The sequence below is a fragment of the Somniosus microcephalus genome, chromosome 8, assembly GCF_052327205.1.
Source record: "Somniosus microcephalus isolate GS21.2 chromosome 8, FLI_Smic_1.0, whole genome shotgun sequence".
Lineage (NCBI taxonomy): Eukaryota > Metazoa > Chordata > Chondrichthyes > Squaliformes > Somniosidae > Somniosus > Somniosus microcephalus.
The window spans coordinates 197,828,473-197,843,019 of record NC_140994.1 but is presented as its reverse complement, the minus strand read 5'-3'; the positions used below and the strand labels follow the sequence as shown (position 1 = coordinate 197,843,019).

At 40.5% G+C, this 14,547-nt stretch overlaps 1 protein-coding gene and 1 long non-coding RNA gene across 3 annotated transcripts in view; one reads left to right on the top strand and one right to left on the bottom strand.

Moving 5' to 3' along the window:
* The window catches only part of LOC147114022 (ras-GEF domain-containing family member 1C-like), a 67,647-nt gene that overhangs the window by 8,805 nt on the left and 44,295 nt on the right, over nt 1-14,547 (bottom strand). For both annotated transcript variants that reach the window (XM_085995545.1, XM_085995546.1), the window contains 5 exons: nt 12,504-12,641; nt 8,772-8,984; nt 3,209-3,283; nt 1,056-1,151; nt 791-893 (listed from right to left, as the gene is read on the bottom strand). In XM_085995545.1, coding sequence (XP_085851671.1) covers nt 791-893; nt 1,056-1,151; nt 3,209-3,283; nt 8,772-8,984; nt 12,504-12,641 — 625 coding nt within the window. The remainder of the gene's footprint in view (nt 1-790; nt 894-1,055; nt 1,152-3,208; nt 3,284-8,771; nt 8,985-12,503; nt 12,642-14,547) is intronic.
* LOC147114023 (uncharacterized) overlaps nt 1-14,547 on the top strand; it is a 93,531-nt gene that overhangs the window by 36,254 nt on the left and 42,730 nt on the right. The window lies entirely within an intron of this gene.

The window sequence follows — 14,547 nt, the reverse complement described above, 5'->3', positions numbered from 1 at the left end:
TGCAAATAGTACAAGATAAAGATTTTAAAAACTAATGACAAAAATCCTAAAAGGTTAGATTTTGACTGGATAATTATGTGGAACAAACCAAACTACTGTAATACCATCTGTTAAAATGTGTGATTATTTTGATTTTTTAAAAAAGGCTGATTTTATTTAAAATTCATTCACGGGATGTGGGCATCGCTGGCAAGCCCAGCATGTATTGGCAAGCCCAGCATGTATTGGCAAACCCAGCATGTATTGCCCATCCCTATACAACTGAGTGGCTTGCAAGGCCATCTAAGAGTCAACCACATTGCTGTGGGTCTGGAGTCATATATAAGCCAGACCAGGTAAGGACGGCAGATTTCCTTCCCTAAAGGACATTAGTGAAGCAGATGGTTTTTTTACAACAATACGGTAGTTTCAGGGTCACCATAACTGATACTAGCTCTTTATTCCAGATTTATCTAATTAACTAAAATTTAAATTTCCTAGCTGCCATGGTGGGATTTGAAACATGCACTCCAGATCATTAGTCCAAGTCTCTGGATTACTAGTCCAGGGACGTAACCACTATGCTACCATTCCCGCTAACATGTTCTCATAAAACATATTTCATGGGGTAAAACTGAACCTGGCTTATTCACCCTGGGAAATAATAACACACAAGATAAATCATGAGACCAATTTTTTTAAAGTGTAAGTTAGGGGGGAAAAAATCCTACTGCATGCCTGTATTCATTTTGAATTGTTTTATTCAATATTCATATTTCTCTCCTTTAAAAAAACATTCAGTCATACTTACATATAATTGCCATCAAGGAATTAAAGTTGCCAATATTAAAGCACTCTCGAGCAACGTCAATAAAAAATTCTATTACTTGTGCTCTGTGTTTCTTCTTCGCGGGCTGCAATTTAAAAAAACATTAAATTGATTTCAATTGATAAAACTATGCAACTATACATATTCAATTACTATTTTTTGGAATTATGGAATTACTTTTAAAGAATTTTGAGCCAAGTATTATCAAAAAAATCTATGTGTAATATATTGTAAAAAATGCACTTACCATGCATATTTCAGTAGCTACTAAATAGCAGAGTCTGTTGAACCATTTAACGTAGGCTTCGAGATTGTCTGTTTTCTTTTGGTCACTGAAGCAAGACTTTAGATAAAGAGAGGAAAAGTTAAGTATTTATTATGGACTAATATAGCCATAATGATAAACTGAATGGCTTGGATTTTGCAGTCAGCGGCGAAGGAACGACACTCGCCGTTCACCTCGCTGACAACTGCCCACAGAGTTTTCACGGGCTTTTGAGACTTGCTGTCATTGGGCGTCTGATCCAGCGCGGCGCCCTCTACAGGGGATCTGCGGTGTCAGTGAGCAGGACAAGTAACAATGAGGCTCTTCAACCAATTAGATTGAAGAATCCTCACTGAGGCACACAGGGCTGGATTTTGAGGAGGAAGGCGGGTTGGGGGCGGGGGGGGCTCCGAGCCGGTCGGGAAACCCGGGAGGATTTTAACAATTTAACTACCCCCATGCTCCAAACCCACCCGTTTTTTTAATGCTAAAATTCCCCCCCAAAGAGTCTAAACCAGGAATTATAAATTAGCTTTAAATAATGTACAGAAAGCAAAATAAAGATTGGGAATGAAAGATGGGATTAAGAGAGAGATAAAGGAGACAGGCAGAAAAAGTAAAAACATTTTTTTAATTATTTAAATTTTTAAAAAATCACCAACACTAATTAAATTCTGAAGGAATGAGACTCCACACTTGTAAAATTACATTTTTAGGGCCAGAGAGGTTGTTTGGTAGTAATTATGACTGATCACGCTGTTAAAAATTCACTTACACCTGAATGCATCAGCCCGAACTTTTTCTGGCGTGTCTAGTGGTTAAGTAACGCAACTTCATGCCCTTACATTGATTTCAATGCCGAGTCTATTGGGGCGATACTGTTACAGCGCAGCCTGTGGAAGAGCAGGTTAACTCTAACCACAACTTACGGATTTCCGCGTTTAATCGTGCATGCGCATACTCCGGAAGTTGCTGTCTGATTTACTCATTAATAATGGTGATCATTGTTAGTCTCACCGTTATTCTCAACGCAAAGTCCGAGCCAATGTCTTCTAAATAATACTGTGAGAAACTATATACTACTGAAATACATGCACTACATATGAGGCTAGTAATTCAGTGCAGTACTGAAACAGAGTACATGCATCAAACTACAGTATTGCAGATTTCTGTGATCAACCCAGCGCAGACATGGCATATACAGCATGCCACCAATAAAAACGTTACCAATGAAACAAGACCAATTACTTCAAGTGATATAATTCCCCAAAATTGCCAATGCTCATTTAATTCTTGTTTTTCCTCTGGGGAAAATCTTGTATGATAAGAATTCATTCAAACTCCTAGCTCCTAGAACAAAAACATTCTGAGAACTAATTAAAAATTCCCATAAACATAAAGATTATACACTATATTTATCCAAAGTATATGTAAAAATGTTTCCCCTGACTCCTCAACTAGTAGGTAAGACGTGATCAAGTAAGATCCATTTTAGAATAGGAACACTGAGCTGATTAAAACATTAAGCTGCCATCTTCAACTTTAATCAGCTTTTTGTCCTGTGGTATACAGCATCATACGCTTCTTAATAAATAATGCAATGGCATCAATGTCAATCACGCTTTGATTAATTTCCTTTTCTGGTAAGTTTCAATATGAGATAGTGCAGTGTATCTATATTTGAGCAACTCAAATTAATTTAGACTTTGGATGCTACCTTTGCCTGTCCAGTGTAAGTGTATTGACAATTTTGTAATAAATTGCTAACAGTGATGGCATTGTTAAAAGAATCTGAATTTGGCTTTGAAAGACAGGAGATCAGAATCTGAATCTCAAATCAGTTTTGGATTCAAGTAATTTTACTTAATCCCACCAACCCATTTGTCACTTCTCAAACAGGCCACTAGATGGTATAATGCTAATGCTCAAGTTCCAGTTTTTCCTTTTAATTTTATTGTGCTGAATAATGTTGGTTATATTTTGCACTAGGACACCATGTATATGTATATACTGCTGTGACTGGTATTATATAGAAAGAAAATAAATCAATAGCTTATCTTATTGAACTCTATAAGATGAACACAATATTGATTTAGAAAATATTTTGTATACAAGATATCGGCGTGAAGTTGTACCTTTGTGTTATCCAAAGAATCCTTATGAACAAATGCTTGCACAAATTCTTCAGGACCAATAAGACTCAATCGTTCCTTAGGAAAATTAAATAAGTGTTAATATACTAAAACTGAGCAGAAACATTTTATATTCAGTCAAAAGCAATTTATATTCAGTCAAAAGCAATTTATGGTTAAAATCTCACCTATGTTTTGCTCTGTTGCATCAATAGTGCAACAAGTTGCCAAAAGCTTCATTTGTATGTGTGTATGTATTCGTGTAGTTCAGAAACCTAAAGTTGCACTAAAATTTAAATCTGTTAGATTTTTATTATGTTAGTCAATGTTTTATTCATGGTTGTATCATATTATGGTTATTTATTTATGTATAGCCAAATCCCATTACTGTAGAGGCTTCTGACACAAATATCCTGTTGAAACAGTAGCTAACTTATTGCTCCAGTCAGCAATCATCAAAAGATTAATTGTTTACTTTTAATTATTCCTGATAATAAATACATAATGTGCAGGATGATAAATTTAGAACGACTGATTTCCGGAAAAATACATTTGAATGAGATTATACTGGATATTATTAGAGTCAAAAGATTTTTTTAACCTGTTGTGAAATACTATTAGGAAATGATTCCCAAACACAAGTAAGTACACAAAATAGATATCACACTTGTGCAGATATTACCAGAAAAAATTCATTGGTGATCGAATAACAGCTAGTAAACCTTGATAATATTCTAGCACCTTTAAACAATGACAATGCTCTGTGTATATTGCTAGAAGATACTGAAAAGATAGTTTACTTCTATGTTTATTTTTATTTAGTTAGTCATTTAGAACAACTTTGTGTTTGGGATTCTTTACTAGTATCACAGCATTTGAGACAAGAATATCTGTAGTAGATGTCTGATCAAAAAAGTTTAGAGAATTTATAGGCCTAGAAATTGTATCGCGCAGCACCCGCTTTTTAAGGAATGAAATGAGCGCCTTAGGATCCAATATGGTGGGTGATGCACGTGCATCCCTCCCCCATTGGATTGGTCTCTCCCACAGGCATCGACGTATTCAAAAAGCTCATTATCATATTAAAATAAGGGTCCTATGCTGATTGTAGGACTCTTTCATGAAATTAGTCAACCATAGCACCTGACTCGTCATGTGATAAACTTACCCAGTAACTTGTGGTGCTAACAATCAGCAAGGACCCTGCAGGAGTGATATTTAAAGGACTCATCCACTCCATGCAGATTAGTGGTTGGTTTGTCCTGTTAGACTGTTAGTCAACTTCTGGGCCTTTTTTTGGCTATTTTCTCTGTTCCACTAATGACTTGTGAGTTCTGGGAACAACTTTTTGTTGGTGCTGGACTGCTCGTCTGCTTTGCAAATATTTCATTTCATTTGTGGTTGGTCTGTAGGATCTGTCTTTGGGGCTGGAAGAAGAAGTGGAGATGCAAAGAAGACAGGAGCAGCTAGAAGAGGAAGAAGGAGGGGACTGTGCAGGAGGTCCTAACCACAATGGGTCTTCAGGGAACACTTTTCCTACACCAACCTGACTGGAGCAATGTGTGAGACACCTGCGCTTCAACAAGGAGACTGTAACGGAGCTCTGTCACAACTGGAGCACCAAAGAGGGCATGCACGGGACTGCCAGTGGCTGTTAAGGTCGTTGTGACCCTTAACTTTTACACCATGGGGTCTTTCCAGGCTGCAGCAGGTGACACCAGTGACATTATTACATAGGATATAAGGCACAGAAACAGGCCATTCGGCCCAACCAGTCCATGCCGGCGTTTATGCTCCACTTGAGCCTCCAGTCTTTCCTCATCTAAATCTATCAGTGTAACCCTCTATTCCCTTCTTCCTCATATGCTTGTCCAGCCTCCCCTTAAATGTATCTATACTATTCACTTCAACCACTCCCTGTGGTAGCGAGTTCCACATTCTCACCACTCTTTTGGGTAAAGAAGTTTCTTCTGAATTCCCTGTTGGATTTCTTGGTGATGATCGTATATTGATGGCCTCTAGTTATGCTCTCCCTGTATCCACTCTATCAAAACCTTTCATAATTTTAAAGACCTCCATTAGGTCACCCCTCAGCCTTCCTTTTTCAAGAGAAAAGAGATCCACCTTGTTCATTCTTTCCTGATACGTATACCCTAGCATTTCCGGTATCATCCTTGTAAACCTTCTCTGCACCCTCTCCCATGCCTCTATATCCTTTTAATAATATGGCGACCAGAACTGTACACAATACTCCAAGTGTGGTCTAACCAAGGTTCGATACCGGTTTAGCATAACTTCCCTACGTTTCAATTCTATCCCTCTGGAAATAAACCCTAGTATTTGGTTTGCTTTTTTTTATGGCTTTGCTAACCTGTGGCGCAACTTTTAGTGCTCTCATCTCACAATTCGCTTTACTCTGCTGCACCAAGGAGGTTACCAACGCTCTCTACTCCAGGAGGAACATCTACATCTCCTTTCCCCATGGACCAAGCTTGGGAGGTGAACAGAGTTGGACCCCAGAGCCAAGATGGCAGTAGTCTGAGCTGACATGGATGCTGTCAGAGCTGTCACCAGAGGCTCTGTCACTCCATGCTTGAGAGCATGGTCTTAATGCTCTGCGTGAAGCCCTGACACAAACTGGAGCTGGACTCCTCCATGCTCTCACCATTGCGCACAAGCTCGCTGGCAGGCCAGTGCATTTAGCATTTCCTGGTTAATGGTCATCAGCTTTTTTTTGGTAGTCTGGGCCCTCAAAGTCAACATCGGAGTCCTCTACAGCAGGGCTAGGATACAGTCTCATCCTCTGGCGAGCTTGCACCTGTGGCATCCTATCCCCCTGCACACTTGTGACCAGCGATTCACTTTGGGAAGACCCCTCCTCTAGCCTACCCTCTAAAGTACATGTGGTGCCAGTCTCTGAGCTGGTGCTTGCTAGGGTCAGATTGAGTGACGCTGTATCTTCAGAAAGGCTGCTCTTCTTTTCCTGAAGTGCCACGGGTGCCTCGACATTTTCTGCACCTGAAATGAAAGCGGGACAAACGTTAGCTTTTAGTGTCACGGGTAAGCGGAGAAAAATGACTGGCTGCTGAAAGCAGCTGCAGTTTGTCATGCAAAGTGTGTAGGGGGAGATAGAATTGAGAAGGGAAAAATAGGGTATGGTGGGAAGAAACCCTGTGGCACGTCTCCTCCAGCGTTTTCACTCGGGACAGCCATGACTCACACCCTGCCCACCAGGTCAAGGACCTGCTCCACTGCCTGCTGCCTCATGTGTGCCGCCTTCTCCTGCAAGAAAGGCGAGTGTGTTAATGGGAGCTTTGTGAGCTGTTTTGAGAATGTGTCTGTCAGAGTCGAATAGTGTGGGTGTTGTGTGCAAGATGTGAGGTGTGGGGAAGTGAGGTTTCTGAGAGATGGGGTACAGAGTGTGTGAGTAGGAGGACAAGGAGGTGAAGTGAAGTGTGGGGCAGTTTTTGTAGGAGTGAAGGGAAGCGGGGAAGGCAGTGTTGGGAGTAGTGGAGCTGCAGGTGGTGCAAAGAGTGATTGAGCTGAGTTAGGATTCTTACCTGGACAACCCTGGTGTGTACCATCTACAAGATGCACTGCAGCAACTCGCCGAGGCTTCTTCGGCAGTATCTCCCAAACCCGCGACCTCAACCACCTAGAAGGACATGGACAGCAGGCACATGGGAGCACCAACATCTGCAAGTTCCCCTCCAAGTTACACACCATCCTGACTTGGAAATATTTTGCCGTTTCTTCATTGTCGCTGGGTCAAAATCCTGGAACTCCCTCCCTAACAGTATTGTGGGAGTATCTTCACCACATGGACTGTAGCGGTTCAAGGCGGTGGCTCACCACCACCTCATCAAGGGTAATTAGGGATGGGCAATAAATGCTGGCCTTGCCAGCGATGCCCACATCCCAGGAATGAATAAATTAAAAAAAAACCTGGTGATGTAATTAAACATCTTGCGGAATTACAGCCAGGTCCTGGGAACTAAGGTCCTCGCATTCACTTCTTCAGCCACCTCTTCTCACTGTCTTCAGAGATGTTGTCTGGAGAGCTTTCTGCCCGGGGCGGGGGGGGGGTGGGGAAATCCCCTCCTGCTGTCAACCATCTGCACAAGGACTGCTTCTGAGAATCTGGGCACCCCTTGCAGCCATGTCTGGCGGCTCCAGTGTTTCCTGCTGCCTGCAGCCACTGTGCACCTCCCCTTTTAAGAGGTGGAAGCTGCCTTTAAGTAGCGTCAGTGAAACCTGCTTACTCCTCCAAACAAACACACAGCCAATAGCAAGCAGCATGTGTAGCGCTGTCTGCACGCCTGGCTCAGTATAATGAGCTTCCAGCACCAATTTCACGTCGTCCCTGCGACCACACAAATAGACATGTTCAACGTATTCCTCGCCTGTTGCGTGCCTGTTTTCGGCCGCGATCAAATTTCTAGGCCGTAATCTCACTTCAGTGTTTAGTACACTTCCTCTTCATGGTTCCTCGTTTATTGTGGTCATTCAAATGTTTTATTAAAATTTGTAAATAAATGTATTGTATTATAATAACCCAAGTGTAAAATATATAAATTAAGGATAAAATTGTACAAAGGTAACATGCAAAATGCAAAACTACTTGTCCTTACAAACTGCACTAATTTATAAATCCTAGAACAATTTATGGCAGCTGATAACTATGATATGCAACTGGTCATATCACTGAACCAATGTAAAGAGTTAGGTATATGTTGTATACTGAAGACAACCAAAAGCCCAGTTTAATGGTAAAACCCCTGTTAGATTGCCATGTGGGCAATAAAGATCAAAATCAGGAAGTGAGGGGAATACAAAAACTGTACTTTACATTTCACTTTAAATTGCAAGTTTTTGATAATTACCCCTCAAAATAGTCATAGTAATTTTCATAATGAAGATTGCGAATTGCCGGTCAATAATTTTGATCCCCACCTTCTTTTGTTTGCTCAATTGCCCCAGTCCCATACTGACTGCCATTCCATGCCTCCATAATTCCCCATCCCTACTCTATGAACTTTCCAAATGAAAGCGAGGCAGAGAGGTAGGTTCATATATACCTGGAGCCAGCACTAACTCAGCCTTAATATTATTGAACCACACTATAAATATTATAAATACCAAAGAGGTCAATTCAGTTTCAATCATTGTGCTCTGAAATTGAATTAAACACTGGTGCTAAGATATTACATTGACTATTACGCCTCATCCTGAAATGTCACCTTTCTTTGCCACTTTGAATTAGTTGAATTATGCATTCTGAATTGATGCAGTGTTAACCAGAATCACTTCAGGAGTTGGTCTCATGCCAGTGCCTAGTCAGACTAGTGGTAGTATCATAATTCTATCCTCCTGCTGGCAGATGTGTTTTACCTCCTATTATTGTAGTTACAACATCCTGCAGTTCCTTCATTGCCATTTACTGTGTTTGTGCCACCATTGTATTGAAACTCCTCACACCAAAAAATGTTTACCAGATCCACATATTCAAAGGCTAAGAAAGATGATGGTGCTGATCAAGCTCTATGAAAATAGTCATCCTACTTACCAGTTCTATATGAGTTAGCTGTTGTGCCAGTGTATACGGGTCATTGCAGATACTCAGTATATCCCTTTGAATAGATGGAGGCTTTGTTTTGATAATAACCAATTTATCGGACACACTAGCATTAACCTTGACTGTGTTTTCTTCACCTTGATTTAGAGTTGCCAATTTTTGGTTCAGGGTTTGCAAAAGCTGATTCATCGTCTTCCAATAACTCTGGGAGAAAAAAAACTGGCATGTCACTCACTATACATGAACTGTGAAAGTGACTACACATTCTTACCTGTACTTACAGCAAATAAAGAAAGTACACTAATGCTATATTGCTTCATTTTATAAAACATTCGGAACATTCATAAATGTGTATCAAGTGTTCATTTAAGTGCTCAATCTCGCACAGTGGGTCTTTGGATTGCAATCACAAATGGGAACTTTGGCTGATTTTCCACTCCCTAAACCTGGATGAGTCATCCGAATTATAGTTTTATATCATGTCCCTATTGAAAGAATAATATAAACCATTGGAGACTTTTAATTAATGATCAGTAAACATTTGCTTACACAAGTTAGAGAAGTTGTCTTTAGTACAGCTTCAGAGCCCAGCATTTTCCATGCGATAAGCTACATGAAACAAACTATTAAACTTCAAATCAGTGCAGTTTTCACAGAATCTGTAGTCTAACTACAGTTTATGTCTTATCAATTTGTGCTCACATTGCTTATCAGAAGTGCTGTAAGATGACTGCTTGTACAGAAGCCAACTTTTTGAAACATTAATTTATTTTTTGTTTTTAAATGCTAGAAAAGTGCTTATTGTCCCTATCAATTCTTTTCTAATATTAAAGCATTTCACCAGCAGTCAGAGACCAGTGAGCAGAGCTCTGCATGTGCATTTAAATGCTTATCTGTAATCCTGTTCAGTGATGTGATGGATGTAATATAACTGGATGCTGTCAGTTCGTACTGCTCTGAAAACAGGTAATGATGTCAAGCTGGTAAAGAAAGAAGTTTGATTTATATTGTGCCTTATTACCTCTCATGAAGTCCCAAAGTGCTTCACATATAATGAATTACTTTGAAGTGCAGTCACTGTTATGTAAACATGGCAGCCATTTTGTGCATAGGAGGTCCCTCAAACAACAAGATGAATAACCAGTTAATTTATTTCTGGGAGTGTTTGTTATTGATGAATGTTGTCTTAAGACACCAAGAGAGCTCCCTGCTCTTTCACTAGTGCCATGAGATCTTTAGCATCCATCTGAAAGGCAGTTTAACATCTCATCCAATAACACAGCACTCCCTCAGTATTACATTGAAGTGTCAGCTTATATCTTTTGCTCAAGTCCTGGAGTGAGACTTGTGTCTCAGAGCAAGAGTACTACAACTGTGCCAATGGTACCTGCAGTATAGCAATAATTAATGGGAACATTATTGCAGGGAAGCAGCAAAACACAGTTAATGTAAAATGAATTCTTTGTATAGTTGATGGGGGAAGGGGGGGGGGGGGGGGGAGAAATCATTAATCGATTTTTCTACCTGTTAGGAGGAATCTTAAATTCCTTCTCTGGCAGCCTGCGAGACCCACTTATCAGGTCTGAAAGCCAGAAGACAATAATTTACCTGGAGCCAGTAGACTGCAGACTGATTTAGGCTGCAGTTATACTGCCACTTTTGCATCACTGTAAAGAGATTTTAGATATGGATCATACAAATTGTCAGAATAACTTTGAAGTCTGGTCCCGATCTGACTCTGGAACATGCTAAAAGCCAACAGTGCAAGACCCACTAGGGTTTTACATCACTTGAACTTGGGACCGTGTAGAGTATAATTCTAGTGCAGTGTGGAACCAGTTTTGAGAAGCTGGATCTCCTGGGCACTTTATCAACTTAATGAAGAGTCTTTTGATGTTATCTCAAAACATTAAACAATTATTGGCAAAGAGAAGAGATCTGTGCATGTACGTGAGCATGCACACATGGGGTCGATTTTCATTAAGCTGTTGGGAAGGAGGCGGGACTACAACTTTCGGGTTTTAGTCCCGCCTACATCGACGTCTGGCCAATCCATGCGACGGGTGACGTCACAGACTGAAATTTCATCTGTCAAGAGGTCTTGACAGATGAAATATCAGCATTTCACAGCTGTTTGAAGCTGTCAAACACTGACAGTCTGACTTCTAACCTGAGTCCTTCTCCACAGACTCAGTTAGAAATCTCACCGGCAATGAAAGCTGAAGGCTGTCACTTTTGACAGCTCGCAGCCATTTTGCTTTCAGTGCCGGCTGAGTGATGGACTCCCGAAACCTAGAGGAAGAAAGGCTGTTAAGGTAAGTACAGGTAATTTAATTTTCTTTACACACTTTAGACACACCAAACACACTTACCTTTGCACTCATGCACCCATCACTCACCTGAACACCGACATCGCGACCCCTCCAAGTCCTTCAACCCGACGGCCCACCTGCTCTAACCTGGCGTGGTTTGGAGCCGTCGGGAATCCCACACGACACCCCTCAAAATAGGGATTAGGCTAAAAACTGCCTGTTAACAGGCAGTTAATTGGCACTAATCCCTTCCGCCGCGGGTCCCAGTGCGGGGCGGGTACCCGCCTCCTGTGAAACTTACATGGAGGCGGGTTTTGGGCGGGATGGTGTCGGGACCCCCGAATTTGGGATTTCCCTCCCCCCCCCCCCCCCCCCCCCACGCCTGAAACCCCGCCTGACGGCTCCAGGAAAATCGACCCCATAATGTTCTCTTAGTGGACAGCATGAAATTTGCAGCCCGCAGTAAAACACACACGATGTGTGTCTTGCACTGTACAGCTCCCTGTCTCAGATGCGTAGTGGAGTATTAAAAATTCAGTATTGAGCCTCGACCACTGCTTAATATTAAATAGGATTGACATTCAGTGCTGATAGAAAGAAAGATATTGCTTTATGAACTCAATGCATATGTCAGGGGAGTGGCACTCATCTAGCTTTGAGATCTAACATAGCAAGTCTGTAGCACATTGCAGGGTGGGGAGTAAAGTTACAACATTTCATTAGCTTGTGAGCTATTTCTTGTTCTGTTGTCTTCATTAAACTCTAAATGAATATCTAATTATTTTTACATTGTGAAAAGTTGTTATGTTTCAATATTTGCTGGAGGATGATTATGTATTATTTGTTTTAAGAGCAAACATATTAATTTACTTCTAAAACATAATAATATTTGCAAAGACACTGAAAGTTCTATTTTTGCTTAGTCAGAAGCAGTACCTGTAGTCAGACATGGTGAGTTTATTTACTGGTAACTTTGTTCTATTGATCATTAGTCACATAATTTACTCAAAATGAATAAATGAATCAGGATGCATTTGTCTTTGGTACATAATAAAAGAGTTGTCTAACAATTATTTTTCTTTTAAATTAGTGTGTGTTTTTATATAAAAAAGTGGTATTAATGACTCTACAAATTACTGTTAAAAGGCAGAACTCAAATTATTTTAGTACACGGGCTTGACGGGCCGAATGGCCTTTCTCCATGCTGTAACCATTCGCTGCTGTAGACTTTTAATTATATATTCATCAGATTTTATTTCACAAGGGTTTCTACCATAATTAAGTGTGAAAAAACTAATAGAAGATTAAACTAATAAAAATAATAAAATGGGAATAATCTTGCTTGGGACATGCAGAACATGCATTTCAGTAGAGATTTTAATTCTGAGGCTTCATTATTCATGAAACTCACCTCATCACAAGGAGCTATCCTGCGGATCATGTCCTTTAGATGTCCAATCATTCTCTCATCCCGAAAATCAGAAGGGAAAGTTTCTGTCCATTCTGTCAGCAGCTGCATTATCTTAGGTCCAAATTTTCTAATTCGTACCTAAACGCCAGCAAAAAAGGTATAATTAAAGTTAAGATAAAATTACAGGGCTCAGATATCTGCAGAGCTTTGACCCTAACAGAAGTCCCAGGATCCTGGCACCTCCACCACTGACCCTATCAGTGTCTAAGGGGTCAGGGGGAGGTTCCTTTATTAATATAATAAAGTTGTAGGCACCTATAGCACTAAGGCATATCTTGGACCAGAGCTGGGGTTGGTAGATGTAGGAGATGCCAGGCACACTTGAAAGTGTGGTTAAATCAGGGGCTGAATTTTATATACCATCAACCTGAGTCTTCAGGGGCCCAGGCCTGGACCCAACCCTCGACTCTCAGGTGGGCCTTATTTCCGCTGATTGGCTGATATGCTCCTCTCACCTGGCGCACTGGCTGTCTGGCAGATCCCAGGCCTGGGACGAGGAAACTCTCGTCCTGGGAATCGCCTCTCCTGATATGAATGACCTTGTTTGGAGTGGACGGAGGTTCCATCCCAAACAATGCCTATGAATACTGGCAGCATCTAATTTGCAGGCCTTCCACTACACTTCCATCTGACCTACAACAGGAATGAGCTGGAAATTCATGGCCACAGTCTCAGAATGGAACGTGAAAATTATCTATCCCATTTAATTGTGTGCGAATTTTGTTATTAAATAGTGTAAATATATTCAGTATCTGCACTCGGGTATTGACTTTTTCCAAGAAAAAAATGTCACAACTCCTATTGATTACTTTAAAAAAAATCATACTGAACATATATTGTAAAACATCATCAGTAAGCTTTAACTGCATCCAGCATTAATACAGCTCATGCAAATTTTCCATTATTTGTATACAGTTAGTAAAATCTATCAAAATAACTTGAGAATATAGGAAGAAGAAGGGGCTATTGTGATATCCCAATTTGTTTAAACCTCTGTCTGCCCTAAACCCATATCCCTCTCCTCCCTCCAGCCGAATGGGATAAATCAGTTGCCGGCAGATTCCTCTTCGGCACAATTTGCTGCATTGGAATGACAGGGCAGGCTTACCCAACAGACCTGCCACTGACCATGCACAAGTTTGCAAGGTTAGCCTCATCAAAGTTTCTTCAGCATCTCCCAACAACATTCCCACCTGTGCTCTGGAACTTTTCATGCGAGAGGCGGAGGGACACCGGCAGCAGCTTAAAGGGGTAGGTGGTTTTGGAGCTTTGAAAAATTTTGTAGCTTCTAATGGAGTGACATATTCTACTGGTGTAGAACTGCCAACCTATCATGTCTCATTCAATTTCCATTCCTTCTTTGGGTATTTCAATTGTTTCTGGCCACAGAATTACTAATTAATAGAACTACAACCTCAAAGAAGAGAAATATTTTGGAAAGTCGGTGGAAATTCAAAGTAACAACTGCAAAGAATGAAACTTGAAAAGAACCGATAAAATAGTATAAATTATATTCAGTATCTGCAATTAGATAGTCATTTTCTGAGATAATATGTAATTTATATATTTTATGAGATATGTCATTTATATAGTTTATATGAGATATGTCATAACACATTTACTGGTGTTTCTTTTTTGCATCATGTATCTATCCTAGCAGCCCTGGCCACCTGTTAAGATTGCTAGCATTAAGCAGTGTACTGCGCTGTCTAGGTAATAATGATGGAAAATGTTTTGTGACATCACTGTGATTATCACATAATTTTAATATGCCCACTCATATTTGGACAAGAACTTCTGTATCGCCTGTTACTTCTGACGGAAAATATGTCAGTAACAAAATGGGTAGGGATCATTTAGCTACGTTTCTTTGTGGCTTAAATGTTGGGTGAAATTTCCCTCATCAGCAGGAATGCCCTGGAAATGGGTCAGAGAGGGCTTCTGCCCATCACTCCAACCCCACTTTGATCCCGGCTCATTTTCT